The sequence below is a fragment of the Erythrolamprus reginae genome, chromosome 1, assembly GCF_031021105.1.
Source record: "Erythrolamprus reginae isolate rEryReg1 chromosome 1, rEryReg1.hap1, whole genome shotgun sequence".
Lineage (NCBI taxonomy): Eukaryota > Metazoa > Chordata > Lepidosauria > Squamata > Dipsadidae > Erythrolamprus > Erythrolamprus reginae.
In genome coordinates this window covers 131554828-131582218 of record NC_091950.1, presented here as the reverse complement: position 1 = coordinate 131582218, position 27391 = coordinate 131554828, and the positions used below count along the sequence as shown (strand labels likewise).

At 41.3% G+C, this 27391-nt stretch overlaps 1 protein-coding gene across 2 annotated transcripts in view; it reads left to right on the top strand.

Moving 5' to 3' along the window:
* The window catches only part of LOC139174666 (mucin-5B-like), a 75899-nt gene that overhangs the window by 39790 nt on the left and 8718 nt on the right, over window positions 1-27391 (top strand). The window contains exons 30-42 of one of the 2 annotated variants that reach the window (XM_070765180.1): window positions 14-3249; window positions 3898-8080; window positions 8632-8715; window positions 10174-10385; window positions 12392-12560; window positions 12928-13178; window positions 15774-15957; window positions 17944-18211; window positions 19448-19626; window positions 21688-21757; window positions 23631-23731; window positions 24525-24556; window positions 25349-25523. In XM_070765180.1, coding sequence (XP_070621281.1) covers window positions 14-3249; window positions 3898-8080; window positions 8632-8715; window positions 10174-10385; window positions 12392-12560; window positions 12928-13178; window positions 15774-15957; window positions 17944-18211; window positions 19448-19626; window positions 21688-21757; window positions 23631-23731; window positions 24525-24556; window positions 25349-25523 — 9144 coding nt within the window. Of the gene's footprint in view, window positions 1-13; window positions 8081-8631; window positions 8716-10173; window positions 10386-12391; window positions 12561-12927; window positions 13179-15773; window positions 15958-17943; window positions 18212-19447; window positions 19627-21687; window positions 21758-23630; window positions 23732-24524; window positions 24557-25348; window positions 25524-27391 lie in introns of both variants that reach the window. The other variant, XM_070765171.1, reaches the window with a different exon arrangement.

Sequence of the window (27391 nt, the reverse complement as noted above, 5' to 3'; positions counted from 1 at the left end):
TTTTATTTTACAGAATCAATTCCAACACAAACAACAATGTGTGTGCATAAAGTTTGTAGATGGATGGGTTGGTATGATGTTGACCATCCGTCATATGAAACAAGTGGAGATTATGAAACTCCGGAAAACATAAGAGCCAAAGGACATAATCTTTGCAAAAATCCAGATAAGGTGGAATGCAGACCAAAAGAACTTTCCAATGAAACATTGCATTCCCTCAATCAAAATGTAATATGCACACCGACTGATGGCTTGATTTGCAATAACAAAGATCAGACTCCACCACTGTGCCACAATTATGAGACCAGATTCTTCTGTTGCAATTTTGAACCATGTGGTCCTTTGACACCAACAACTGCTACCAAAACTACTGGAGTAACAAAATCATCAACACCTTATATACCTAAATCTACAACTCCACATTTTATTGAGACCACTCGCCCTACTTCCCAGCCCTCTACACTAACTTCAGTGCAGACCGGATCCACATCTTGCCGTCCTAAATGCCAGTGGACCCAATGGTTTGATACCGACAATCCCAAAACTAACCCTGATGGAGATTTTGAGCGCATTGAAGATATACGAGCACGTGGATTGGCTTGTGATCATCTCCAAGACATTAGATGTCAGGCAAAAGACTATGCACACACTAAGAATCCTGCCCCTGAGCAGAATATTCATTGCGATGTAAAAGTTGGACTAGTGTGCAATCATACAGAGCAGACAAAGAAACCATTTAAATGTGTCAACTACGAGCTGAGTTTCCTTTGTTGTAATTACAGCGATTGCCAACCACTCACAACATCTGCAACTTCCAAACCCACATCAGCCAAAACAGTGCATACTTCCACAACATTCCATTCATCTGCCCTAACACACACAATATCGACCAGTCAAAGTACACCCATGGTGTCTACAAGGGCAGAAGTAACAACAGGAAAGCATAAAACCACAACTCTTCTTACTCCACCATCAACAAAACCAGTCACATCTGGAATTATCTCCACTGCATCGACCACTACTCCAAGCACACCTGTGGTGTCTACCAGTGCAGAAGTAACAACAGGAAAGCATACAACCACCAGTCTGCCCACTCCAACAACAACACAACCAGTCACCACTGGGAAGATCTCCACTACACCGGCCACTACTCCAAGCACACCTGTGATGTCTACAAGTGCAGAAGTAACAACAGGAAAACAAACAACCACCAGTCTGCCTACTCCAACAACAACACAACCAGTCACCACTGGGAAGATCTCCACTACACCGTCCACTACTCCAAGCACACCTCTGGAGACTACAAGTGCAGAAGTAACAACAGGAAAGCAAACAACCACCAGTCTGCCTACTCCAACAACAACACAACCAGTCACCACTGGGAAGATCTCCACTACACCGGCCACTACTCCAAGCACACCTGTGGTGTCTACAAGTGCAGAAGTAACAACAGGAAAGCATACAACCACGACTCTTCCAACTCCACAAACAACACAAACAGTTACCACTGGATTTATCTCTACTACACTGACCACTACTCCAAGCACACCTCTGGTGTCTACGAGTGCAGAGGTAACAACAGGAAAGCAAACAACCACCAGTCTCCCTACTCCAACAACAACACAACCAGTCACCACTGGGAAGATCTCCACTACACCAGCCACTACTCCAACCACACCTCTGGAGACTACAAGTGCAGAAGTAACAACAGGAAAGCAAACAGCCACAACTCTTCCAACTCCACAAACAACACAAACAGTTACCACTGGATTTATCTCTACTACACTGGCCACTACTCCAAGCACACCTCTGGAGTCTACAAGTGCAGAAGTAACAACAGGAAAGCATACAACCACAACTCTTCCTACTCCACCATCAACAAAACCAGTCACATCTGGAATTATCTCCACTGCATCGACCACTACTCCAAGCACACCTGTGGTGTCTACAAGTGCACAAGTAACAACAGGAAAGCATACAACCACCAGTCTGCCCACTCCAACAACAACACAACCAGTCACCACTGGGAAGATCTCCACTACACCGGCCACTACTCCAAGCACACCTGTGATGTCTACAAGTGCAGAAGTAACAACAGGAAAACAAACAACCACCAGTCTGCCTACTCCAACAACAACACAACCAGTCACCACTGGGAAGATCTCCACTACACCAGCCACTACTCCAAGCACACCTGTGGTGTCTACAAGTGCAGAAGTAACAACAGGAAAGCATACAACCACGACTCTTCCTACTCCACCATCAACAAAACCAGTTACATCTGGAATTATCTCCACTGCATCGACCACTACTCCAAGCACACCTGTGGTGTCTACGAGTGCAGAGGTAACAACAGGAAAGCAAACAACCACCAGTCTCCCTACTCCAACAACAACACAACCAGTCACCACTGGGAAGATCTCCACTACACCAGCCACTACTCCAACCACACCTCTGGAGACTACAAGTGCAGAAGTAACAACAGGAAAGCAAACAACCACAACTCTTCCAACTCCACAAACAACACAAACAGTTACCACTGGATTTATCTCTACTACACTGACCACTACTCCAAGCACACCTCTGGAGTCTACAAGTGCAGAAGTAACAACAGGAAAGCATACAACCACGACTCTTCCTACTCCACCATCAACAAAACCAGTTACATCTGGAATTATCTCCACTACATCAACCACTACTCCAAGCACACCTGTGGTGTCTACAAGTGCAGAGGTAACAACAGGAAAGCAAACAACCACCACTCTCCCTACCCCACCATCAACAAAACCAGTCACATCTGGAATTATCTCCACTGCATCGACCACTACTCCAAGCACACCTGTGGTGTCTACAAGTGCAGAAGTAACAACAGGAAAACAAACAACCACCAGTCTGCCTACTCCAACAACAACACAACCAGTCACCACTGGGAAGATCTCCACTACACCGGCCACTACTCCCAGCACACCTCTGGAGACTACAAGTGCAGAAGTAACAACAGGAAAGCAAATAACCACCAGTCTGCCTACTCCAACAACAACACAACCAGTCACCACTGGGAAGATCTCCACTACACCGGCCACTACTCCAAGCACACCTGTGGTGTCTACAAGTGCAGAGGTAACAACAGGAAAGCAAACAACCACCACTCTCCCTACCCCACCATCAACAAAACCAGTCACATCTGGAATTATCTCCACTGCATCGACCACTACTCCAAGCACACCTGTGGTGTCTACAAGTGCAGAAGTAACAACAGGAAAGCACATATCTACAACATTTTCCATTCCATTGTCAACATCAATTCATATTACGAGTACCACTGCGGGGACAATTCCCTCCACTGAAACAAAAACATCAACACCTTATATACCTAAATCTACAACTCCACATTTTATTGAGACCACTCGCCCTACTTCTCAGCCCTCAACACTAGGTTCAGTGCAGACCAGATCCACATCTTGCCGTCCAAAATGCCAGTGGACCCAATGGTTTGATACCGATAATCCCAAAACTAACCCTGATGGCGATTTTGAGCGCATTGAAGATATACGAGCACGTGGATTGGCTTGTGATCATCTCCAAGACATTAGATGTCAGGCAAAAGACTATGCACACACTAAGAATCCTGCCCCTGAGCAGAATATTCACTGCGATGTAAAAGTTGGACTAGTGTGCAATCATACAGAGCAGACAAAGAAACCATTTAAATGTGTCAACTACGAGCTGAGTTTCCTTTGTTGTAATTACAGCGATTGCCAACCACTCACAACATCTGCAACTTCCAAACCGACATCAGCCAAAACAGTGCATACATCCACAACATTCCATTCATCTGCCCTAACACACACAATATCAACCAGTCAAAGTACACCTGTGGTGACTACAAGTGCAGAGGTAACAACAGGAAAGCAAACAACCACCACTCTCCCTACTCCACCATCAACAAAACCAGTCACATCTGGAATTATCTCCACTGCATCAACCACTACTCCAAGCACACCTGTGGTGTCTACAAGTGCAGAAGTAACAACAGGAAAGCAAACAACCACCAGTCTCCCTACTCCAACAACAACACAAACAGTCACCACTGGGAAGATCTCCACTACACCAGCCACTGCTCCAAGGACACCTCTGAAGACTACAAGTGCAGAAGTAACAACAGGAAAGCATACAACCACAACTCTTCCTACTCCACCATCAACAAAACCAGTCACATCTGGAATTATCTCCACTGCATCGACCACTACTCCAAGCACACCTGTGGTGTCTACAAGTGCAGAAGTAACAACAGGAAAGCAAACAACCACCAGTCGCCCTACTCCAACAACAACACAACCAGTCACCACTGGGAAGATCTCCACTACACCGGCCACTACTCCAAGCACACCTCTGCAGACTACAAGTGCAGAAGTAACAACAGGAAAGCAAACAGCCACAACTCTTCCAACTCCACAAACAACACAAACAGTTACCACTGGATTTATCTCTACTACACTGGCCACTACTCCAAGCACACCTCTGGAGTCTACAAGTGCAGAAGTAACAACAGGAAAGCATACAACCACGACTCTCCCTACTCCACCATCAACAAAACCAGTCACATCTGGAATTATCTCCACTGCATCGACCACTACTCCAAGCACACCTGTGGTGTCTACAAGTGCAGAAGTAACAACAGGAAAGCAAACAACCACCAGTCTCCCTACTCCAACAACAACACAACCAGTCACCACTGGGAAGATCTCCACTACACCAGCCACTACTCCAAGCACACCTCTGAAGACTACAAGTGCAGAAGTAACAACAGGAAAGCAAACAACCACAACTCTTCCAACTCCACAAACAACACAAACAGTTACCACTGGATTTATCTCTACTACATTGGCCACTACTCCAAGCACACCTCTGGAGTCTACAAGTGCAGAAGTAACAACAGGAAAGCATACAACCACGAGTCTTCCTACTCCACCATCAACAAAACCAGTTACATCTGTAATTATCTCCACTGCATCAACCACTACACCAAGCACACCTGTGGTGTCTACAAGTGCAGAGGTAACAACAGGAAAGCAAACAACCACCACTCTCCCTACCCCACCATCAACAAAACCAGTCACATCTGGAATTATCTCCACTGCATCGACCACTACTCCAAGCACACGTGTGGTGTCTACAAGTGCAGAAGTAACAACAGGAAAGCACATATCTACAACATTTTCCATTCCATTGTCAACATCAATTCATATTACGAGTACCACTGCGGGGACAATTCCCTCCACTGAAACAAAAATATCAACACCTTATATACCTAAATCTACAACTCCACATTTTATTGAGACCACTCGCCCTACTTCCCAGCCCTCAACACTAGGTTCAGTGCAGACCAGATCCACATCTTGCCGTCCTAAATGCCAGTGGACCCAATGGTTTGATACCGACAATCCAAAAACTAACCCTGATGGAGATTTTGAGCGCATTGAAGATATACGAGCACATGGATTGGCTTGTGATCATCTCCAAGACATTAGATGTCAGGCAAAAGACTATGCACACACTAAGAATCCTGCCCCTGAGCAGAATATTCACTGCGATGTAAAAGTTGGACTAGTGTGCAATCATACAGAGCAGACAAAGAAACCATTTAAATGTGTCAACTACGAGCTGAGTTTCCTTTGTTGTAATTACAGCGATTGCCAACCACTCACAACATCTGCAACTTCCAAACCGACATCAGCCAAAACAGTGCATACATCCACAACATTCCATTCATCTGCCCTAACACACACAATATCAACCAGTCAAAGTACACCTGTGGTGACTACAAGTGCAGAGGTAACAACAGGAAAGCATACAACCACAACTCTACCTACTCCACCATCAACAAAACCAGTCACATCTGGAATTATCTCCACTGCATCGACCACTACTCCAAGCACACCTGTGGTGTCTACAAGTGCAGAGGTAACAACAGGAAAGCAAACAACCACCACTCTCCCTACTCCACCATCAACAAAACCAGTCACATCTGGAATTATCTCCACTGCATCAACCACTACTCCAAGCACACCTGTGGTGTCTACAAGTGCAGAAGTAACAACAGGAAAGCAAACAACCACCAGTCTGCCTACTCCAACAACAACACAACCAGTCACTACTGGGAAGATCTCCACTACACCGGCCACTACTCCAAGCACACCTCTAGAAACTACAAGTTCAGAAGTAACAACAGGAAAGCATACAACCACAACTCTTCCTACCCCACCATCAACAAAACCAGTCACATCTGGAATTATCTCCACTGCATCGACCACTACTCCAAGCACACCTGTGGTGTCTACAAGTGCAGAAGTAACAACAGGAAAGCAAACAACCACCAGTCTGCCTACTCCAACAACAACACAACCAGTCACCACTGGGAAGATCTCCACTACACCGGCCACTACTCCAAGCACACCTCTGCAGACTACAAGTGCAGAAGTAACAACAGGAAAGCAATCAACCACAACTCTTCCAACTCCACAAACAACACAAACAGTTACCACTGGATTTATCTCTACTACATTGGCCACTACTCCAAGCACACCTCTGGAGTCTACAAGTGCAGAAGTAACAACAGGAAAGCATAAAACCACGACTCTTCCTACTCCACTATCAACAAAACCAGGAATTATCTCCACTGCATCAACCACTACACCAAGCACACCTGTGGTGTCTACAAGTGCAGAGGTAACAACAGGAAAGCAAACAACTACCACTCTCCCTACTCCACCTTCAACAAAACCAGTCACATCTGGAATTATCTCCACTGCATCGACCACTACTCCAAGCACACCTGTGGTGTCTACAAGTGCAGAAGTAACAACAGGAAAGCACATATCTACAACATTTTCCATTCCATTGTCAACATCAATTCATATTACGAGTACCACTGCGGGGACAATTCCATCCACTGAAACAAAAACATCAGCACCTTATATACCTAAATCTACAACTCCACATTTTATTGAGACCACTCGCCCTACTTCCCAGCCCTCTACACTAACTTCAGTGCAGACCGGATCCACATCTTGCCGTCCTAAATGCCAGTGGACCCAATGGTTTGATACCGACAATCCCAAAACTAACCCTGATGGAGATTTTGAGCGCATTGAAGATATACGAGCACGTGGATTGGCTTGTGATCATCTCCAAGACATTAGATGTCAGGCAAAAGACTATGCACACACTAAGAATCCTGCCCCTGAGCAGAATATTCACTGCGATGTAAAAGTTGGACTAGTGTGCAATCATACAGAGCAGACAAAGAAACCATTTAAATGTGTCAACTATGAGCTGAGTTTCCTTTGTTGTAATTACAGCGATTGCCAACCACTCACAACATCTGCAACTTCCAAACCCACATCAGCCAAAACAGTGCATACTTCCACAACATTCCATTCATCTGCCCTAACACACACAATATCGACCAGTCAAAGTACACCCATGGTGTCTACAAGTGCAGAAGTAACAACAGGAAAGCATAAAACCACAACTCTTCCTACTCCACCATCAACAAAACCAGTCACATCTGGAATTATCTCCACTGCATCGACCACTACTCCAAGCACACCTGTGGTGTCTACAAGTGCAGAAGTAACAACAGGAAAGCAAACAACCACAACTCTCCCTACTCCAACAACAAAACCAGTCACTTCTGGAATTATTTCCACTGCATCGACCACTACTCCTGTGGTGTCTACAAGTGCAGAAGTAACAACAGGAAATAATACAACCACAACTCTTCCTATACCATCAACAAAACCAGTCACATCTGGAATTATCTCCACTGCATCGACCACTACTCCTGTGGTGTCTACAAGTGCAGAAGTAACAACAGGAAAGCATACCACTACCACTCTCCCTACTCCACCATCAACAAAACCAGTCACATCTGGAATTATCTCCACTGCATTGACCACTACTCCAAGCACACCTGTGGTGTCTACAAGTGCAGAAGTAACAACAGGAAAGCAAACAACCACTATTGTCCCTACTCCACTATCAACACTTGTCTCTACAAGTGTAGTAGTATCAACAGGTAAGCAAGCACCGTTTCTATTTTTATTCCACTGTTAACTCAGTCTGTCAAATACTTATTTCATGACACCAAAAAGAGGGAGAGAAGTAGGGTATATCATGTGATATCTATTATTATCTTACATCTTCTCAGCAAGACATTTCAGGGCCATTTTAAATGCATATTGATCAATTTAGCTGTGGTAGCAATTCATGTAGTTTAGTGAGAAATTGCATTTGCCCCATGTACTAAGAAAACAACTTCATTCAGGTTCACTTAATTCATACTACAATATCAGGCCTAGGACTGGATTTTTTTGACAGTACTTTCAGTAAGTATGGATTTGAGGTAGTCAGTGGTGAATGGCTTTTCTAAGCATCAGGTTGTTTTCCTAAATGTGGTTGCAGAATTTTTAGTTTTAATAACTGTGTTTTTTGTGTTGATAGGGAGTTTTGTTTTTGCCATAATTTATGAAGGGCAGTATTAAATTTTGGTAGTACAATTTCAGTTGGTATCGATCTCATATTGTTTGGTTACTTCTATGTTACATTTTGTGTCTTTGTCAATATTAGGTTTCACACTAGCAACTACTTTAAGCAGAGCAACTCCATGTTTCTGCCATGTATCTGGAACTCCTGATTCTTTGTTTTCTCCTGGTGAGTTTCATTCAAAAATTGCTTTTACTATACATTTGTTTGTTTGTTTGTTTGTTTGTTTGTATGCCACCCCTCTCCGTAGACTCGGGGCAGCTCACAGCAGCAATAAAACAATGTACAACAAATCTAATAATTTAAAAAACACTAAATCCCCATTATTAAAAGCAAACATACACACGAACATACCATGCATAAACTGTATAGGCCCGGGGGAGATGTCTCAATTCCCCCATGCCTGACGGCAGAGGTGGGTTTTAAGGAGCTTACAAAAGGCAAGGAGGGTGGGGGCAGTTCTAATCTCTGGGGAGAGCTGGTTCCAGAGGGTCGGGGCCACCACAGAGAAGACTCTTCCCCTGGGTCCTGCCAAACAACATTATTTAGTCAACGGGACCCGGAGAAGGCCAACTCTGTGGGACCTAACCAGTCGCTGGGATTCATGGGGCAGAAGTCGGTCCCAGAGCTCACCCTTATTTATTTATTTTATTTTATTGGATTTTTAAATTGGATTTGTATGCCACCACTTCTACACAAGTAGGCTATAGTTTTCGACTACTTTATCTGGGGAAGGCTGTTTTGCTGAAAAGCTAATGGAAATGCTATCATTTATTCAGGCATTTAACATTTTGTTTTATAATGCATCTGAAAGCATCAGTTCCTATTTTAAATGCTTAATTTAAGGATATTGGTCCTTCGAGACTCATTATCATATGCCAATCAACGTATAGTTTACCAGTCTGCTCCCTAGCATTTGGATCATGAGTTTTGTGTTTTTCCAGGATCCTCTGGCTTAAGCTAGATAAGGTTATAAATTCTATTTTCAGACATTTTTCTTAGTCTCATGTGGATGGTTTTTGTAAACATTTCTGTTAATATGCATCTTTTGATGCTTATTTTTTTTCCTAGAGACTGCATTGTTTTATATCCTGATGAGGAATGTTTTTTTCCTTATAAATGTGTTGTGTAATTTTGCTTAATATTTTAAAATGATAGATTTTGGCTGGCCTATAATATTTTATTCTCCTTTAGATTCAGGAAATTTTGCAATCAGATAGAATAAATTATTTATCCTTCTCTGTCGGGCACCATTTGGGGCTAGACAAGGAAACTGAATAGTTATTGATCCTCATGTTAGTCTCTCTTGCTCTCTTGTTCTCTCTCCCCTCCCACTTGCTTATTATAAATCATAAAGCTGTAATATTGTCCATGTTTTTTGGGGAGGAATATCCGCTAACAAAAATGGGTCTCTCTTCAAAGGACACATCCTGAATCACATTTAATGATAACTTCTTTGATGCTTATATAGCATACCAGATTTACTTCTGCATAAACTTGATTAAAATGACATGTTGCAATTAAAAACAAAATATTTGAATTACACATGTATTTAACATTTAATATATGTTTGGGTTCATAGCATTTGCATATGCTGGTTTTTAATTTATTGATTCTTTTAAACAGGGGAAACTATATATAATAGAACTGATAGTTCTGGATGCCATTTTATTGCGATCTGTGATGAAAATTGCGAAATTAAAAGGTATCCAGTATACTGCCCTACAATAACTCCCCGTCCAACCTCAGGAACGTTACCTACTCCCAGTTCTACAACTAAGGAAAACATTTTCTCAACTCCTACACCAGATTGCCCTGAAGCAGATCCACCTAGAAAGGTAATGTGATTTTTTTTACTCACTCCTGACACAATTTTCTATTAATTATGATGAAATATGACATTTACAAGACTTGCATGGGGAATTTAAACTAATGGGGCACAACTCTCTAAAGGTTTGCCTTCAGCAAAGTAAACGTTGGAGGTTTAAAGCTGGACTGAGTGCATGAAGTCCCCAAACACCTCCTTGTCATTCTCAAAGCCTTATTTTATTTATTCATTTATTCATTTGTCCAATACACAATGCATATGGAAGAGAATAGACATGAAGTAATATATAAAAAGATAAAATGTAAAAATAGAGGAGAAGATATATGAAAGGAAGAAAATATATATGATATATGAGATAAAGGAAAGACAATTGGACAGGGGACGAAAGGCACACTAGTGCACTTATGTACGCCCCTTACTGACCTCTTAGGAACCTGGAGAGGTCAATCGTGGATAGTCTAAGGGAGAAATGTTGGGGATTAGGGGTTGACACTATTGAGTCCTTCCCTGACTACATCTACTGTTTGACCAGTATTTGATCTGGAAGACAAAATGCAAAGTGTCACATAAACTCTAAAAACAAATTGAACAAAAAAAAGGACCTCCTGCAAGTCTCTTTGATAAGAAAAACAACAGATGTTGGCCATGGAATGTGGAGGCCCATGTTCAAATCCTCAGTTGTATTTTTCTTTTCTTTTCTTACTGTGAGTGCGGATCCATAAAACTAAGTCTTGTGCTTTCAAGATTCCCGTTCGTCTCACTTTCTAAAAGGGTGATCTATTCTAGAACCAGTATCCCCATTGATCTTTTTTAACATTTTGCAGTATGCAGCATTCCATCCAGTAACATACATTTGTTTGTTTATTTGTTTGTTTGTTTAAACATGTACAGGATAGTAGGTATTGGTATAAACAAACAAAAGCAAAGTAGGTACAGATAAATTGGATAGTAGAACAGTAAGACAGGGACCTGTATAAGCACAATGGTGTGCTTATGTACATCCCTTACAGACCTCTTAGGAATGGGGTGAGGTCAACTGTAGACAATCTAAGGTTAAAGTTTTTGAGGTTTGGAGAAGAAACCACAGTGCATTCCAGAGGCAGTGCATTCCAGGCATTGAACACTGTGTTGCTGAAGTCATATTTTCCACAGTCGAGTTTCAATTTATTGTGTACTCGTGTATTGTTGCGGTTGAAGCTGAAGTATTCATTGACAGGTAAGACATTGTGGCAGATGATTTTATGAACTACATTTAGATCCGATTGAAGGCGATGTAGCTCTAAGCAATCTAAACCAATCTAAACCAATCTATATAATTTGAAGTCTGTCTAGTTTAATGAAAAGAAGGACGTGTTCTAACATCTCAGGGGCTGCCAAAAAGAAGAGGGAGTCAGGCTATTCTCCAAAGCACCAGAGGGTAGGACAAGAAGCAATGGGTGGAAACTAAACAAGGAGAGAAGCAACTTAAAACTGAGGAGAAATTTCCTGACAGTAAGAACAATTAATCAGTGGAACAGCTTGCCTCCAGAAGTTGTGAATGCTCCAAGTTTTCAAGAAGATGTTGGATAACCATTTGTCTGAAGTAGTGTAGGGTCTCCTGCCCAAACAAGAGATTGGTCCCTTCCAACTGTGTTGTTGTTATTGTTATTATTGTTATTATTATCTTATGAGGCCAGACAAAATCAATGGGTTGTTCTCTGGTGGCACTCTATGTTTCCCAAGTGGTATTATTGCACCACATTTAAATTTTAAATTGTAAATTATTAGATATGTCATGAATTGTTTTATTGTATTGTGAGCCGCCACGAGTCTACGGAAAGGGGCGGCATACAAATCTAATAAACAAACAAACAAACAAACAAATAAATAAATAAATAAATACCCATTTGCTTCCCAAATAGGATTGATTTCCATTGCTCCCTAATTGACCTTACCACTTTTTCTCTTTTTTGTTTTTTGTTTTATTTTTAATGAGGTCAATGATTTTGGAATAATGTTATCTTGTTTGCCTCCCAGTATAATGAAACATGGATGTTTACTAATTGCACTAAAGCAACATGTGAGGGGAACAATCGAATTGTTGTGGTGCCGCTCCCACAAGCTGAGAAGATAATCTGTGCCAGTGGACTTGAACCAAAGAAAATTGTGGATAAAGATGGTTGCATAGAACGCTATGAGTGTGAATGTAAGCAAAATAGATTACAGTATAATATTCATATTCACACAGGGGTAAGCTCTGCCAGGTTTAACTCCACCTCCGTTATGCAGTTGTAGTTGTAGCATCCCAGTTTTGATTTCTGGAAGGGAAAAAAATCTTAAATTTTAATTTTATGTAATATGTGATTATCTCCTATATATATATGTGCGTATGGCATACATCACCAATAGCATCAGCCAAATTATGACCTATTCACTCTTTTTCATGATTACAAGCCAGTTCTGTAGTCCTTCAAATGTAATGATTACTAATTCTTTCAGTGGTGTATTAAATATCCTTTGTTAAAATTTCTAAAGACTGCATGCATAAATGTGTACTTTTTAAATTTTTATAGGTATTTGTAAGGGATGGGACCACTACAATTTTATGACTTTTGACGGCACTTCTTACACTTTTCATGGCAATTGCACTTATATCTTGGTGAAAGAGATTATGAACACATATGGAAACCTCCGTATTTTGCTTGACAATGACTTCTGTGATATAGCTGCCAATCAATCCTGTTCCAGATCCCTGATTATATATTACAACTCTATGGAAGTCCGACTAGTTAGTAAAATACATGAAGGAGTAAGAGTTAACAAGGTAAAGTGTCCTGGGTTTTAACAATAATAGTATTTCAACCAAATATATTAAACTATAGTTATGGTAAGACAATATTGCAAAATAGTTGTTTAGTCATCACGAGAAAATATTTTTTAAAAAATGTTGAATTATCTGTAGGTTAGACTAACTACTGTAATTTTAATCTTGAATTAAAGTTTATTTATGGTGTGATGTTTCCCGATACAAATACATTGCATAAAGTTTATTTTATTTTATTTATTTATTTATATCTGTCAGGCAATTATAAGATGGTAATTTGTATAAACAAAACATTAGAAAAGTAATGATAAAGAGTAATGATAAAAGACAATAGGACAGTAGGACAGGGATGGTAGGCACAATGGTGCGCTTATGCACACCCCTTACAGATCTCCTAGAAAGGGGGAGAAGTCAATTATAGGTAATCTGAGATAAAAGGTTTTGGAGTTAGGAGTTCAGGTAAATATCTTCCTAGAAACAATGCCATTAGACCACATCTTGGGGAATTAAAAGCTTCCAGATGCTTCACAGAGCCACATAGTGATGGAAGGGTGGAACAGAAAGTGTTGTAATAGCTAAGTCCAGATTACAATCAAACACCATTTTAAACTGAAGCCCTTTCTCATGTAAACACAATCCTACCAAATCATAACACTGCCCTTTGGAAAAGATATCTGATGGGGACAGAAGAGCATTCACACATCCAATCATTGACATTCTAGTTGCCCATTGATTATGTGTCTTCAGAAACAGCAAGCTCAAACAGTTCAGCCAGCTGCATTTATACTCAAGGACATTTTATTAAATTGCCAGTTATGAATGGTTGCAATTTTAAACAGTTGAACATCATTGTATCATATAGAGAGAGAAACATGCATATAGGAAACATGGAGAGAGGAAGAGACAGAGACAGAGATACATACATACATACATACATACATACATACATACATACATACATACCCTGTTTCCCCGATAGTAAGACACCCCCGATTGTAAGACGTATCGGGGGTTTCAGGGGGGTCGGCTAATATAAGCCGTACCCCGAAAGTAAGACATATGTCTTACTTTCGGGGAAACACGGGGGTATTGCCGGGAGGGGGGGGAGCCCGATGACGTCGCTTCCAAGCTCCCCACGCACTCCTCGCCTTCGCCTCGCCGCGGCGCCACCGCCTCTTCCCCGGTTTGGCAAAGCGAAGAACGGCGCTGGTCCGAAGCGAGCCGAGCGGGCAGCGGCTTGCAGCGAAGGCGCTCGTCCCAGCAACCGAGTCCTGCCGAAGCTCGGCTGCAAGCGGCCAGCGAGGCCGACCAGCTCCGAGGCGAGCGGCCGGAGCTGCGCCCTCCTTTGCCCGCCTCCTTTCCGGCAGGCAGGTGGGGCTGCCCAACTGCGCAGAACGGCTCCTCCCCTCCAGACACACGCTTCCCCGACACGTGTCTGTGGCTCCACGCGTGCACGCCGCTTGGAGCCCTGAGGTTGAACTTGGAAAAGGGCTCACGAGGCTCCTGTCCCGCGGCTGCCCTTCTGGACTCTAGGGAGATGCCTTCGGGAACGCGGCCCTTTCAATTTTTTTCCAATGTAAGACATACCCCGAAAGTAAGACGTAGTGGGGCTTTTGGGGGTAAAAAGAAAGTAAGACACTGTCTTACTTTCGGAGAAACACGGTACAGACATACATACATACATACATACATACATACCGTGTGTGTGTGTGCATACAAACATATTTTTTTCCTTTTTCTTTTTAAACATATTATTTTAAAAATTTAAAAGTTCAAGTCCTAACCGACGACCTAAAGAACTGTTAAGGTAATATTTAGGTATGCAGGCAGTTCCAAGTAAGGTGGTTTGTTGCAAAGTCAGAATATTATCGTTACAGTGGTACCTCTAACTACAAACACCTCTACTTACGAACTTTTCTAGATAAGAACTGGGTGTCCAAATTTTTTTTGCCTCTTCTCAAGAACCATTTTCCACTTAGAAACCCGAGCCTCCGAAACTGTAAGCAGAAAAGGCAGGGAGAAGACTCCAGACCATGGGGCCTCTCTAGGAATTTCCTGGGAGGAAACAGGGCTGGAAAAGGCGGGGAGAAGCCTCTGTGGGGCCTCTCTAGGAATCTCCTGGGAGGAAACAGGCCTGGAAAATGTGAGGAGAAGCCTCCACGGGGCCTCTCTAAGAGTCTCCTGGGAGGAAACAGGGTCAGAAAAGGTGGGGAGAAGCCTCCATGGGGCCTCTCTAGGAATCTCCAGGGAGGAAACATGGCCTCCACCCTCCCTGTGGTTTCCCCAATTGCACGCATTATTTGCTTTTACATTGATTCCTATGGGAAAAATTGCTTCTTCTTACAAACTTTTCTACTTAAGAACCTGGTCACGGAACAAATTAAGTTCATAAGTTAGAGGTACCACTGTATTATTATTTGAATGTTAGCTTTAATGGTACTTTGGGGAAAAGGCAGGTTAAAAAAATCTAAAAGGTAGTAGATCATAAGTATTATAGAAGTAATTGAACTAAAATGCATTTAAATGGTATAAGGTAAATTGTTCAGATTTACATTGCAGTATGCTCTTCAATCTCCTTTATCCTGATATTTCTAGATCTTTTTCGGCAATGAGTCTGTCCCACAAGGTTTTGTCAAAAATGGCATTGTGGCTACTAATACCGGTTTTACCATGACCATTGAAATACCTGAAATCAACAGTTTTGTTTCCTTCAATGGTTACGTCTTCCTTATTCTGCTTCCACATAAACTCTTTCAAGACAACACAGAGGGACAGTGCGGTAAGATATTGACAAAATTGAACGGGTCCAAAGACGGGCTACAAGAATGGTGGAAGGTATTAAGCATAAAACATATCAGGAAAAACTCTGTATAGTCTGGAGAACAGAAGGAAAAGGGGGGACATAATCGAAACATTTAAATATGTCAAAGGGTTAAATAAGGTTCAGGAGGGAAGTGTTCTTAATAGGAAAGTGAACACAAGAACAAGGGGACACAATCCGAAGTTAGTTGGGGGAAAGATCAAAAGCAACATGAGAAAATATTATTTTACTGAAAGAGTAGTAGATCCTTGGAACAAACTTCCAGCAGACGTGGTTGGTAAATCCACAGTAACTGAATTTAAACATGCCTGGGATAAACATATATCCATCCTAAGATAAAATACAAAAAATAGTATAAGGGCAGACTAGATGGATCATGAGGTCTTTTTCTGCCGTCAGTCTTCTATGTTTCTATGTAAGGAGCAAGAATAAATAAAATATTTGAACACTTTCTTTTCAAGGAAGTACAGTGATACCTTGCATTACAAACTTAATTGGTTCCGGGATGAGGTTTGTAAGGTGAAAAGTTTGTAAGACGAAACAATGTTTCTAATAGGAATCAGTGGAAAAGCGATTAATGCGTGCAAGCCCAAAACTCACCCCTTTTGCCAGCCGAAGCACCAGTTTTTGCACTGCTGGGATTCCCCTGAGGCTCCCCTCCATGAGAAACCCCACCTCCGGACTTCCGTATTTTTGTGATGCTGCAGGGGAATCCCAGCAGCGCAAAAACGGGTGCTTCACTGGCAACGGAAGTCCGGAGGTGGGGTTTCCCAGCGAGGGGAGCCTCAGCAAAATTGCAGCAACGCAAAAACACGGAAGTCCTCAAAACACCATCTCCAGACTTCCGTGTTTTTGTGATGCTGTGATTTCGCTGAGGCTCTCCTCGCTGGGAAACCCCACCTCCGGACTTCCGTTGCCAGCAAAGCACCTGGTTTTGTGCTGCTGGAATTCGCCTGCAGCATCGCACAAACACAAAAGTCCGGAGGTCGTGTTTCCCATGGAGGGGAGCCTCAAAGGAATCCCAGCAGCACAAAAATGGGTGCTTCACTGGCAACAGAAGTCCAGAGGCGGGGCATCCCAGTGGCGGTGGCTTGGGTTTATAAGATGAAAATAGTTTGGAAGAAGAGGCAAAAAAATCTTAAACCCCGGGTTTGTATCTCAAAAAGTTTGTATGAGGAGGGGTTTGTAAGATGAGGTATCACTGTATTAACAAATAGCGTTGGAGGTCCCAGGTGATTTCCCAGTTTAAATTGTGAGGCAAACAATGTCAGCTAGGTGATGACACTTTCTAAAGGACTTGATATAAAGCAGGGGTGTCAAACTCGATTTCATTGAGAGCCACATCAGGGTTGCATTTGGCCTCAGGGGACTATGATGGGCATAGCCAGAGTGGGCATGGCCATCTTGATGTCAGGGTGCCTGTGGCGGCCCAAGACTCTGCCAGTGAAAAAAGGCTGCCAATCTCTGTTTTTGTCTGGGACCTCCTGCTGCAAATCTCTGCCAACAAAAATGGAGGGCCATGAGCTCTGTTTTCATTGGCAGAGGGTTGCAGGAGGCCGTCCCAGCTGAAAATGGAGATGGAAAGCCCGTTTTCACTGACAGAGGCACCATGGGTCGGTCCTTTGCTGTTTCCAGGACAGCCCTGCTGGCCAATTCTAAACACCTAACAGGCCAGATCATGGCCATGTGTCTTGAGTTTGACACCCCTAATATAAAGCAAATTCACCCACATATATACAAATATATATACCAATGTTAGCCATCATTCCCAGTCTGTGTGCATGCTTGTATGTTACAGAAATTTGCTCATATTATATCATAGTTTATCATTATTGAAATAGGAAATCTATCCCACCGTCCAAATGTTATTCCAAGTGGGCATGCTGAATATTCATACAACTTGCATTTTTAGCCTACTTATGATTCACCTGTTTTTATTCCTAGGGAGTTGTTCAAATGACCGATCAGATGATTGTCGCAAGCCCAATGGACAGAAAGCTTCCTCCTGCTCAGAAATGGCTATTTACTGGCAAGTGCCTGATATCAAGAAGCCCTACTGTCAGCAGCCAACAACACCACCTCCTACAATGAGCACAACTATGACAACTACACCAGTGAAGACTACACCAACACCAATGCCAACGCCAACATCAACACCAACACCAACACCCTGCAGCTTTCCCTCACCTTTGTGCGAGGTGATTCTAAGCGAGTAAGTGAAACTCTGCTTTCTCCATAGTAGGTGGAGCTAGCCTCCAAGGATGGGAAAACATCACCTTTAACCAATCAGGACTGAGTCTGGAAAAGGTATAAATAGGGCCCCCGTGCCACACACACACACTCTTCAAGACTCAGCCATTAGTCAGGGACACATGCTTATCAATCTCCTTAAGGACTTTCTCCATCACTACAATCCACCTCATCATCTCCCCAATCAGCTCCCCAGTTGGACCCAAGCCTCCCCTGGGTGGAAAGCAACTGGAGCATCAGCTCACAAACAATGACGTCTGGCAGGACCCAGGGGAAGAGCCTTCTCTGTGGCGGCTCTGACCCTCTGGAACCAGCTCCCCCCTGAGATTAGAATTGCCCCCACCCTCCTTGCCTTTCGCAAACTCCTTAAAACCCACCTCTGCCGTCAGGCATGGGGGAACTGAAACATCTTCCCCTTGCCCATGTTGTTTTGGTGTTAGATTTATTGTGTGCTTGTTTTTTAATATTCTGGGGTGTTTTTTAATGAATTTTTTAGCTTAAAATTGTAATTGGATTGGTGGGTATTGGATTTGCTATTATGTATTGTTTTTACTTTGTTGTGAGCCACCCCAAGTTTGCGGAGAGAGGCGGCATATAAATCCAATAAATCTAATCTAATCTAATTGCTGCTGCTGCCCTAAAGTAGATTTGGGTGATAACTCACCTACTTCATATTCCAGACATGGACATTTGCACTTTGCTAAGATTGTCTGGGCAGAAATCAGAACCAAAATTCCTTTATTGCCTTCTGTGGAACTGGAGCAGTGATCCTGGGATGCCCTCCTCCCAACCCTCGCCCTCCCTCATTCCAAAGGCTTCACCAGCAGAATAGCAATTCTTGGTAACCAGGCCATTATCTGATTGAGCTAGGAAACAGCAGTTCTAACAGCAGTCCTGATGGGAGGCTATCTCAGTCCACAACCAGTCCTTGGACCACGAATGGTCTCCCCAACTGTACATATACCTTCTGTAGTACTATTATGATATCTCACAGAATTAGGTATTGCTTTGTATTATTTACCAGATATTCAAACGGTCTTCAGATTTCTTATACATCAGATAGTAGTCTAGGAATATGACCTAGCAGTGCAGTTTTTATATGTTTCAGTATCATGTCTTGCTACAAGGTTTATTCTTTCACCATGAAAAAAAGCTTGTTTAATTGATATTATGATAATTTCATCTCCTGGTTTTAAAGTGTTTTTGCAGAGTGCCATAAAGTTCTGTCTCCAGGAAAATTCTATGACACCTGCATCAGTGAAACATGTCAGGCTTCCAATGTTACCTTGAGTTGCTTCTACATTGACCTCTATGCCTCTCTTTGTACGGCTACCGGAGCTTGTGCTGACTGGAGGAACAAAACTGAAGGGAAATGCCGTAAGTAGAAAATGAAATGTTTCTGCTTCTGTTAAAAAACTAAGAGTCAACCTTACAAACTGAACAACAATGACACGAGCCTACATTATTTGCGTCTTGTATCCCAACCTTTTTTCAGACCTCATAATTGTTTTTGAAGGATTGAAAAGCAAAATGCAAGGCAGAAGGAAATATGTAAAGTACTGGGAAGAAAAGGAGTGGATTCAATTTCTTGGAAGTTGCACTTAGAACATAAGCTTTAGCTAATTCTTTATTATATTCTAGTCTTCAGATGTATCTGCTCCCTTGTATAAGTCTTTCTGTTCTTCTATAACAGGGGTAGAGAACTGTGGCTCTTTCGTGACTTTTGGACTTCAACTCCCAGAGTTCCTGAGCCAAAACTATGCTAGCTCAGGAATTCTGGGAGTTGACGCCCACAAGTCATAAAGCAGCCATAGCTGCCCACCTCTGTTTAGGATACATTTTTTTAAAAAAATATTGTTTTTATAATTATTCATGGTTATGAACATATCCAACACACCTTCCTCCTCCTATTTTCCCCACTACAACAATTCTGTGAGGTGAGTTCAGCTGAGAGAGAGTGACTGGCCCAACACAGGCCAGGTAGCCAACTTTTATGGCTAAAGAGGGACTAGACCTCATGGTCTCCTGCTTTGTAGCCTGGTGACTTAACCATTAACAGTGGTAAGTTTCAAACAATAGCAAACATCCTCAGTTCTGCATATTATACTGTACAGTATAAATCAAATCTGCCGGTGCCCTGTTGGATAGTACCCAATGTCCTATCCTATCCCACAGGATCTGATATTTTCTAGATCCTTGTTTTTTAAATAGATACATACTGTATACTATGTTGGTTAACCATCGAAAGAGAAGGTGCCTGTTCACAAGTCTTAAGTTTTAATGAGTAAAAAGTTTAAAACTACTGGATGAAATTGTTTATTAATTCATTAAATTGTTATCACTCTTATTTTTGACAATAATGAAACAAAAAAGCATTTCCAGGGGGTAGGGGAGAGACCTCAAAGTTTCTGAAAATATCCTAAATATAACACTTTCAAGATCTGTTTTAAAGAGCTCAGAAACAAATCCAAAGATTCTATTTCTGTTACAATATTTTTTTCCCTCTTGCAATTGAAAAGTTTTTTTAATTGATTAACAATTGCAAGTTTATCAGGACATAAATGTTTTCCAAAAGGAAGAAGTTGCCCTCTGCCCCATGAACTTATAAATACTGTACTTAAGATTCAGTCCTGCAATCTTAATAGACAGCACTCTTAGTGGAATTATGTGGGGATTTGACTGGAGAAAGATAAATAACAAGAAAGAAAAGTTATAGTTTCTTTCATCTCCTTGTTTCTCAAAACATTTGAAATTATTTGTAGATGTTTTACTGGTTTTGTTCTTCTACAAAATCTTTGGAGAAAGAGGTTTATTTTATTTATTTGTTTTGTCTAGTATGTATTGGTGGTATACAAAGATATAATAATATTTATATACATGATACTAGTAAAAGAGAAACATTAGGACAGGGGACGGAAGGCACTCTGGTGCACTTATACACGCCCCTTATTGACCTCTTAGGAATCGGGAGTGGTCAACAGTGGATAGTCTAAGGGTAAAGTTTTGGAGGTTAGGTGATGATATTACAGAGTATGGTAGTGAGTTCCATGCATTAACTACTTGGTTACTAAAATCATATTTCCTGCAGTGGAGTTTAGAGCGTTTTACTTTAAGTTTGCATCTGTTGTGTGCTCGACTGTTGTTGTGGTTGAAGCTGAAGTAGTCGTTAACAAGAAGGACGTTGTAGCAGATGATTTTATGGGCTATGCTTAGGTTGTGTTTAAAGCTATGTAGTTCTAAGCTTTCTAAACCTAGGATTGTAAGTCTAGTTGCGTAGAGTATTCTGTTGCAAGTAGAGGAGTGGAGGGCTTCTCTAGTAAAGTATCTCTGGACATTTTCTAGGGTGTTTATTGTGTATCTATAGGTGCCATATAGTTTTTCCCCTATTGGAAACATTACTTTTGTCTATTTATAATGTGTTTTGTTCTCTCATTACAGCCTACAATTGCCCAGAAGACAAAGTGTATGCTCCTTGTGCCCCTATTCATCCACGAACCTGTGAAAATGGGTAAGAAATTTTAAGTAATGGTATACTAATTCCTTTATTTTTTACTTCTTTCTATAGGAAATGTGACTTGATAGTATATTATGAATTTAGACCAAAGTGTGACATAATGACAATTTATGTATTAATTAGAAAAAAAGTTATTTTAAACATTTTAATCCATATAATGATGTATGAGGAAAATTAAAGTAACATTGCATTTAGTTCATACAATGAGATTACATTTTACTGACCTTCTACACGACTGCATACCTGTCACTGTACTGTGTGATTATTTTCTGGAATTTTATTTTTATTATTTCTTTATTCCTTTATTCAATTTGGATGTCACCCAATTCTAACGTAGCCCTGCTTTTTCAAATCTCTGCTTGAGTCTGGAGAAAAAAACACCCTGCTTTTTAAAGAGTTGATTGTCATCTAATGTTTGAATAATTTAAAGCAGTTGCATCTTTTGTTTGAGCTCACCAGAAAAATATTGGACTCTTTTAAGGAAATCCAGAAAAGTCCTAAGGTAGTGTAAGCTGCAAACTTTATTTGTGAAAGGCACTCTAGTGTTGTAGAAGGGAAGCTCTTTGATAAGTCATCTCCACGTACTTTACTTGAAAACATAGTTCAGACTCAGTCTGCCTTAACTTTCATATTTGAGAGAGGAGATTTCAAAAGCTAAAAATGGATTTTTGAAGTATCTAATTTTGAATAATTATTAAATGAGAGTAAGCAACAAAAATGGCCATTTCTGAGTGTCCTTTCTACATTCAGATCTCCTACCATTAAAGCAGAAAAAATAAACCAATCCAAAGTACATAGGGCAAAGGTCATAGCTGGCTGGAGAATTCTGGGAGTTGAAGTCCACAAGTCTTAAAGTTGCCAAGTTTGGGGACCCCTGACATAGGGAATATGCATGAAGTTTGAAGGTGCTCAAAGATCCCTGCATCAAAAGATTAGATCCTAATGGAGATTATTTTTCAGTAGACACATACAGGTAGTCCTCAACTTACAACATTTTGTTAGTATCCGTTCAAAGTTACAATAGCACTGGAAAAAGTGACTTATGACCATTTTTTACACTTATCGCCATTGCAGCACCCCACGGTCACATGATGTAAATTTGGACATTTAGCAACTGCCTTGTGTTTATCATGGTTGCTGTGTCCCAGTGTCATATGGTTACCTTTTGCGATCTTCTGATAAGCAAAATCAATGGGGAAGCCAGATTCACTTAACAATATATTATTAACTTAACAGCTACAATGATTCACTTAAACAACTCTGATGAGAAAGGCTCCGCCCAGAAATGGCACCCTGAACCAATCAAGCATTTCTCTGCTCTGGCTGGATAAATGGCTGCTTTGACTGCTGGAAGCTAGGAAAGGAATGACATAGAATTAGCCCCGACAGTGCCAATTTTCTTTTATGCTTAAAGAACTAAAATATGTTGTTGTTGTTGTTTGGGAGGAGGGGCGTTGCATCTCTTCATGATGTGCTTTTCAAACATTTAATTACAAATTGGAATACACCATATTAATCTGTCTGGCAGCTATTTTATTACTGAAAAATAAATGTTTATATATAGCATTTAGCATTAGTATTTAGACTTATATACTGCTTCATAGTGCTTTTACAGTCTTCTTTAAGCAGTTTACAGAATAAGCATATTGCCCCTAACAATCTGGGTCCTCATTTTACCCACCTTGGAAGGATGGAAGGCTGAGTCAACCTTAAGCTGGTGACGAGCTCTGAACTGATGAACTACAGCTAGCAGTTAGCTGAACTAGCCTGCGGTGCTGCACTCTAATCACTGCACCACCCTGGCTCGCTTACTATATAATACTAAAAAAATATTTCAATAATATCCAGTTTTCTCTACTTCTTGCAGATTAGAGCATGAGGAGAATGACCATGTTGCGGAACGATGTGTTTGCCCAGAGGACTCAATCTTATTCAATTCTCACAGTGGTCTCTGTGTTCCAGAATGTGGTAAGTTTCTTTTTTGATTAAGAAAAGTAACGACCCCCTGGTTATTGAAGCATACAACATACTGATAATAGGTAGAATCATCTTTATATTTGGCAGTTGGGAAGAACAATTGTATGGTTTGGGAAGGAGAGATGTCCTTTTCAACTTTGCTTTTCTAAGGAAATTAAGTATACCAGCTCTCGTGGCCATAGTTTTTTTCATAACTGGTATTAATCCAGTAAAAGAGAATATTTGTAGCTCAGCGTTGAAATGAGGGGTCCCCGGTGCTCTCTGAGTTTGCTTGATTTCTTGCAGAAGTTTTTATTACGATATTCATGAACTGGGAGAGCCATGTTAACTACGTTAGCCAATGAATAGGCATAGTAACTGAGTCAGTCAATAGGAGCTAACCACTTCTGAGTCTGTGCAGAGAATCAAAACTGAATACTTAAGCTTAAGGCTGGTTCAGTCTGCATGCTTCTACTCTGAACTCTGCTGAAATGAATCTAACTATTTTCTGCTGTTTGTAACTGCTTGAAGAACTCTGCTAATGGTATTGTAAATTCATCTATTATTATGTTTATAAAGAAGTTATTGAATCCAGCTGAATCAGTCATCTGTGTGCGCTTTGAATTTTGCAAAAAAACTTTTAATAGTTTCGTTACCCAAATTAGGCAGCATTCTCAAAACAATGTTCAGAATTAAAAGCTCATTGTGGTCTTAATGCATCTGGATGCTTCCATGTTAAAGCAGACTGTACTATATTATCTAAGCAAAGGACATTTGTGTGAATTTTTAACCTTTTTTTTAATAGGTTGTGTGGGACCAGATGGATCCCCAAAACTGGTAAGTAATTCATACAGGATGCTATGTCATCACGAACCCAAGGTACATCACTAGAAAAGGATATATCATGCCACTTTTGATTGAAGATGGGAGACCATTTCACTTAGAAACACAAAATGGGACAATTTGTCAGTGGAGGCAGAGGCAGAGTCAAAACACATGCCCAAAAGTTGTTCTTGGAAGAGCGAGATTAAATTAAATGAAAATAAAGTTTCGGACTATACTTGGATAGCACCTTGTAAAATAAACTCTAACTAAAATATAAAATTTAGGGAGCGAATTTGCTGTGGTGGTTAAGGTTCTGGTCTAAAAACCAGGAGACTATCAATTCTAGCCCTACCTTAGGAATGCAAAACTGGCAGGGTGATTTTAGATTAGGCACTTTCTCACAGCTCAACTAACCTCGTTGTTGTGGGGAAAATATTACGGGGAAGGAGTATTGGTATGTTCACCATCTTCTGTATATGAAAAAATTAAAAAAATCAGTACTAACTACAATTCTCAACTTCATATCCACTAGTATTAAGTTTATATTTATCAGACAGAACTTTTGAATTTATCATAGTTTTCTGTGGTTTGTAATTTTAGAGCCCTTCTTGGCTATTAAATAAAATCACCATGAAGAAAATCTCTTCCAAAGTTTAAGGAAAAATTCAGCAGGTATATCTGACATAATGAAAAGTTTAAAGCCAAGTAATTGCTTCTTCTTAAGTACACTGATGGTCCAAGTGATAAGTTAAAAAATTATAGTTATCATTGCATTGTTGTTAATTTAACCCTTCTTAATGACAGCCTGGTAGCAAATGGAAGAGCAACTGTCAAGAGTGTACATGTGACCCTTTGACTATAAGCATACAATGTAAGCCACAGAACTGCTCATCAATACCCGAAGAATGTAAGGAGGAAGGATACATACCCATCTCTATACTAGATCCTGATGATCGATGCTGCCCCATAATAAAATGTGGTATGCATTATTTCTTTACTTATATCTAAAAAGGGTTGTGAAGCTCTGTCGTGCTCTCTCTCACACACCTGTATCCATATACTGCTTTAATATATTAAAGCAATGATGGCGAACCTATGGCAAAGGTGCCACAGGTGGCACGCGGAACCATATCTGCTGGCACACAAGCCGTTACCCTAGCTCAGTTCCAACGTGCATGTGTTTGCTGGCCAGCTGGTTTTTGCTCCCAGAGAGCCTCCAGGAGGGTTGGGGAGGACGTTTTTATCCTCTCCTGGCTCCAGGGAAGCCTTTGGAGCCTGGAGAGGGCGAAACATGAGCCTACTGGGCCCACCAGAAGTTGGGAAACATGACATTTCTGGCCTTCAGAGAGTCTCCAGAGGGGGAGCTATTTTTGCCCTTCCCAGGCATTGAATTATGGGGGTGGGCACTCACGCATGCGCAATAGTGCGCACCCATGCTCTTCTTGGCACCCGAGGAAGGAAAGGTTCACCATCACTGTATTAAAGGGTCCACAAACACCACCACAACGTCTATTGCCCTCTGGTGGTGCTATGATTGCTTGGAACAACAAGGGCTGCGGTCCAATGAACCTTCAGATCAGGGGTTAGTTGTGGATCCTTTTGCTGCCAGTTTGCTGCCAGGGTCGCGCTGTGCGCATGTGCCCACAGCAATAAAAATAGCTTCTGTGCCAGGAGAAATCCAAAATGATGGCGCCCACAGAGACACCAACAGAACCGTCTCTGTGACGTCATTGGCAAGCTATTAACGGTTCTAAAGACTGGTTGGAAGCGGTAGGAGCCCAAATGTCTGAGGAAAATGATCTAAAGAAATGAGATCAGGGTGTTGCACAGCCAAGGTCTATAAAGAAATACGAAATGATCAGTGAAAACTTTGGGCTTGCTTGTAGGTAGAATTGTCTCTCACTCTCTCTTACACAGAGAGAGGGTTTGAGAGGGAGGGAGATATATGTGAAATGACCTTGAGATGCAAGGCAGTCAACTGAGCTAAGGGAAGGATCAGTTAAAAGGCAACTTAGCTTACAGAAAGACCAGCTATGAGCCGGAACGCTAAATTGCACTCACCGCGGCAGCTCATAACATGGAACCGCAGGTGCGCCCATGTTTCCGCATGCACAGAGGGAAAAAACCCTCAGCGAAATATGGGCGCACCTGCGGTTCTGTGCGCAATTTTGCTTCCTCCACAGGTGCAGCAGCAAAATTGCGCTTGTCCCACAAGAACTTACGAGCCACAATGGCGAGCACAATTTAGCGTTCCGGCTGGTAGCCCATCGCTGAGCAAGACCGTGAGCAGGGCAAGAGCTCAGAATATACTTTCCCTAGTTTTGGAGGCTATAAAGGAAGTAATTTCATATTTGCAAGATTTTGTGATTGTAATTTTTCAATAAAGTAAAATTAGCTCTTGTTATCAAGTTTTCTATCTGGTGTATCTTATCATGTTTTCTGTCTGGCTGACACAAACTGCCCCTTTCACCAGCACCTTTGAGACTAAACAGGTTTATCTGGTTGTGGTTGTTGAATCTTCCGCATAGGCAGCACTCTTTGATTTTGGAAGAGAAGGGAGGCATTGTTATGCCTAGAAAATACAGATATTTCAACTTTCTGCCACCACTTATCTTTTTAGTATGGTGATGAACAATTATCCAAAGCTATTGCAATTCTTGGAAACAGAAACAAGAAAAGTAATAATTGAGCCTTAAAATGTTAAAATTAAATATGCTTCCATTAGAGAAAAAATGGACCTGGAGAAAGAGAGAGAGAGAGAATCTAACAGGGATAGTAAATGAACATTTAAAAGATAATTTAATTACCAATCCACATATTTGATATATAAGATAGCTAGCAATCTTT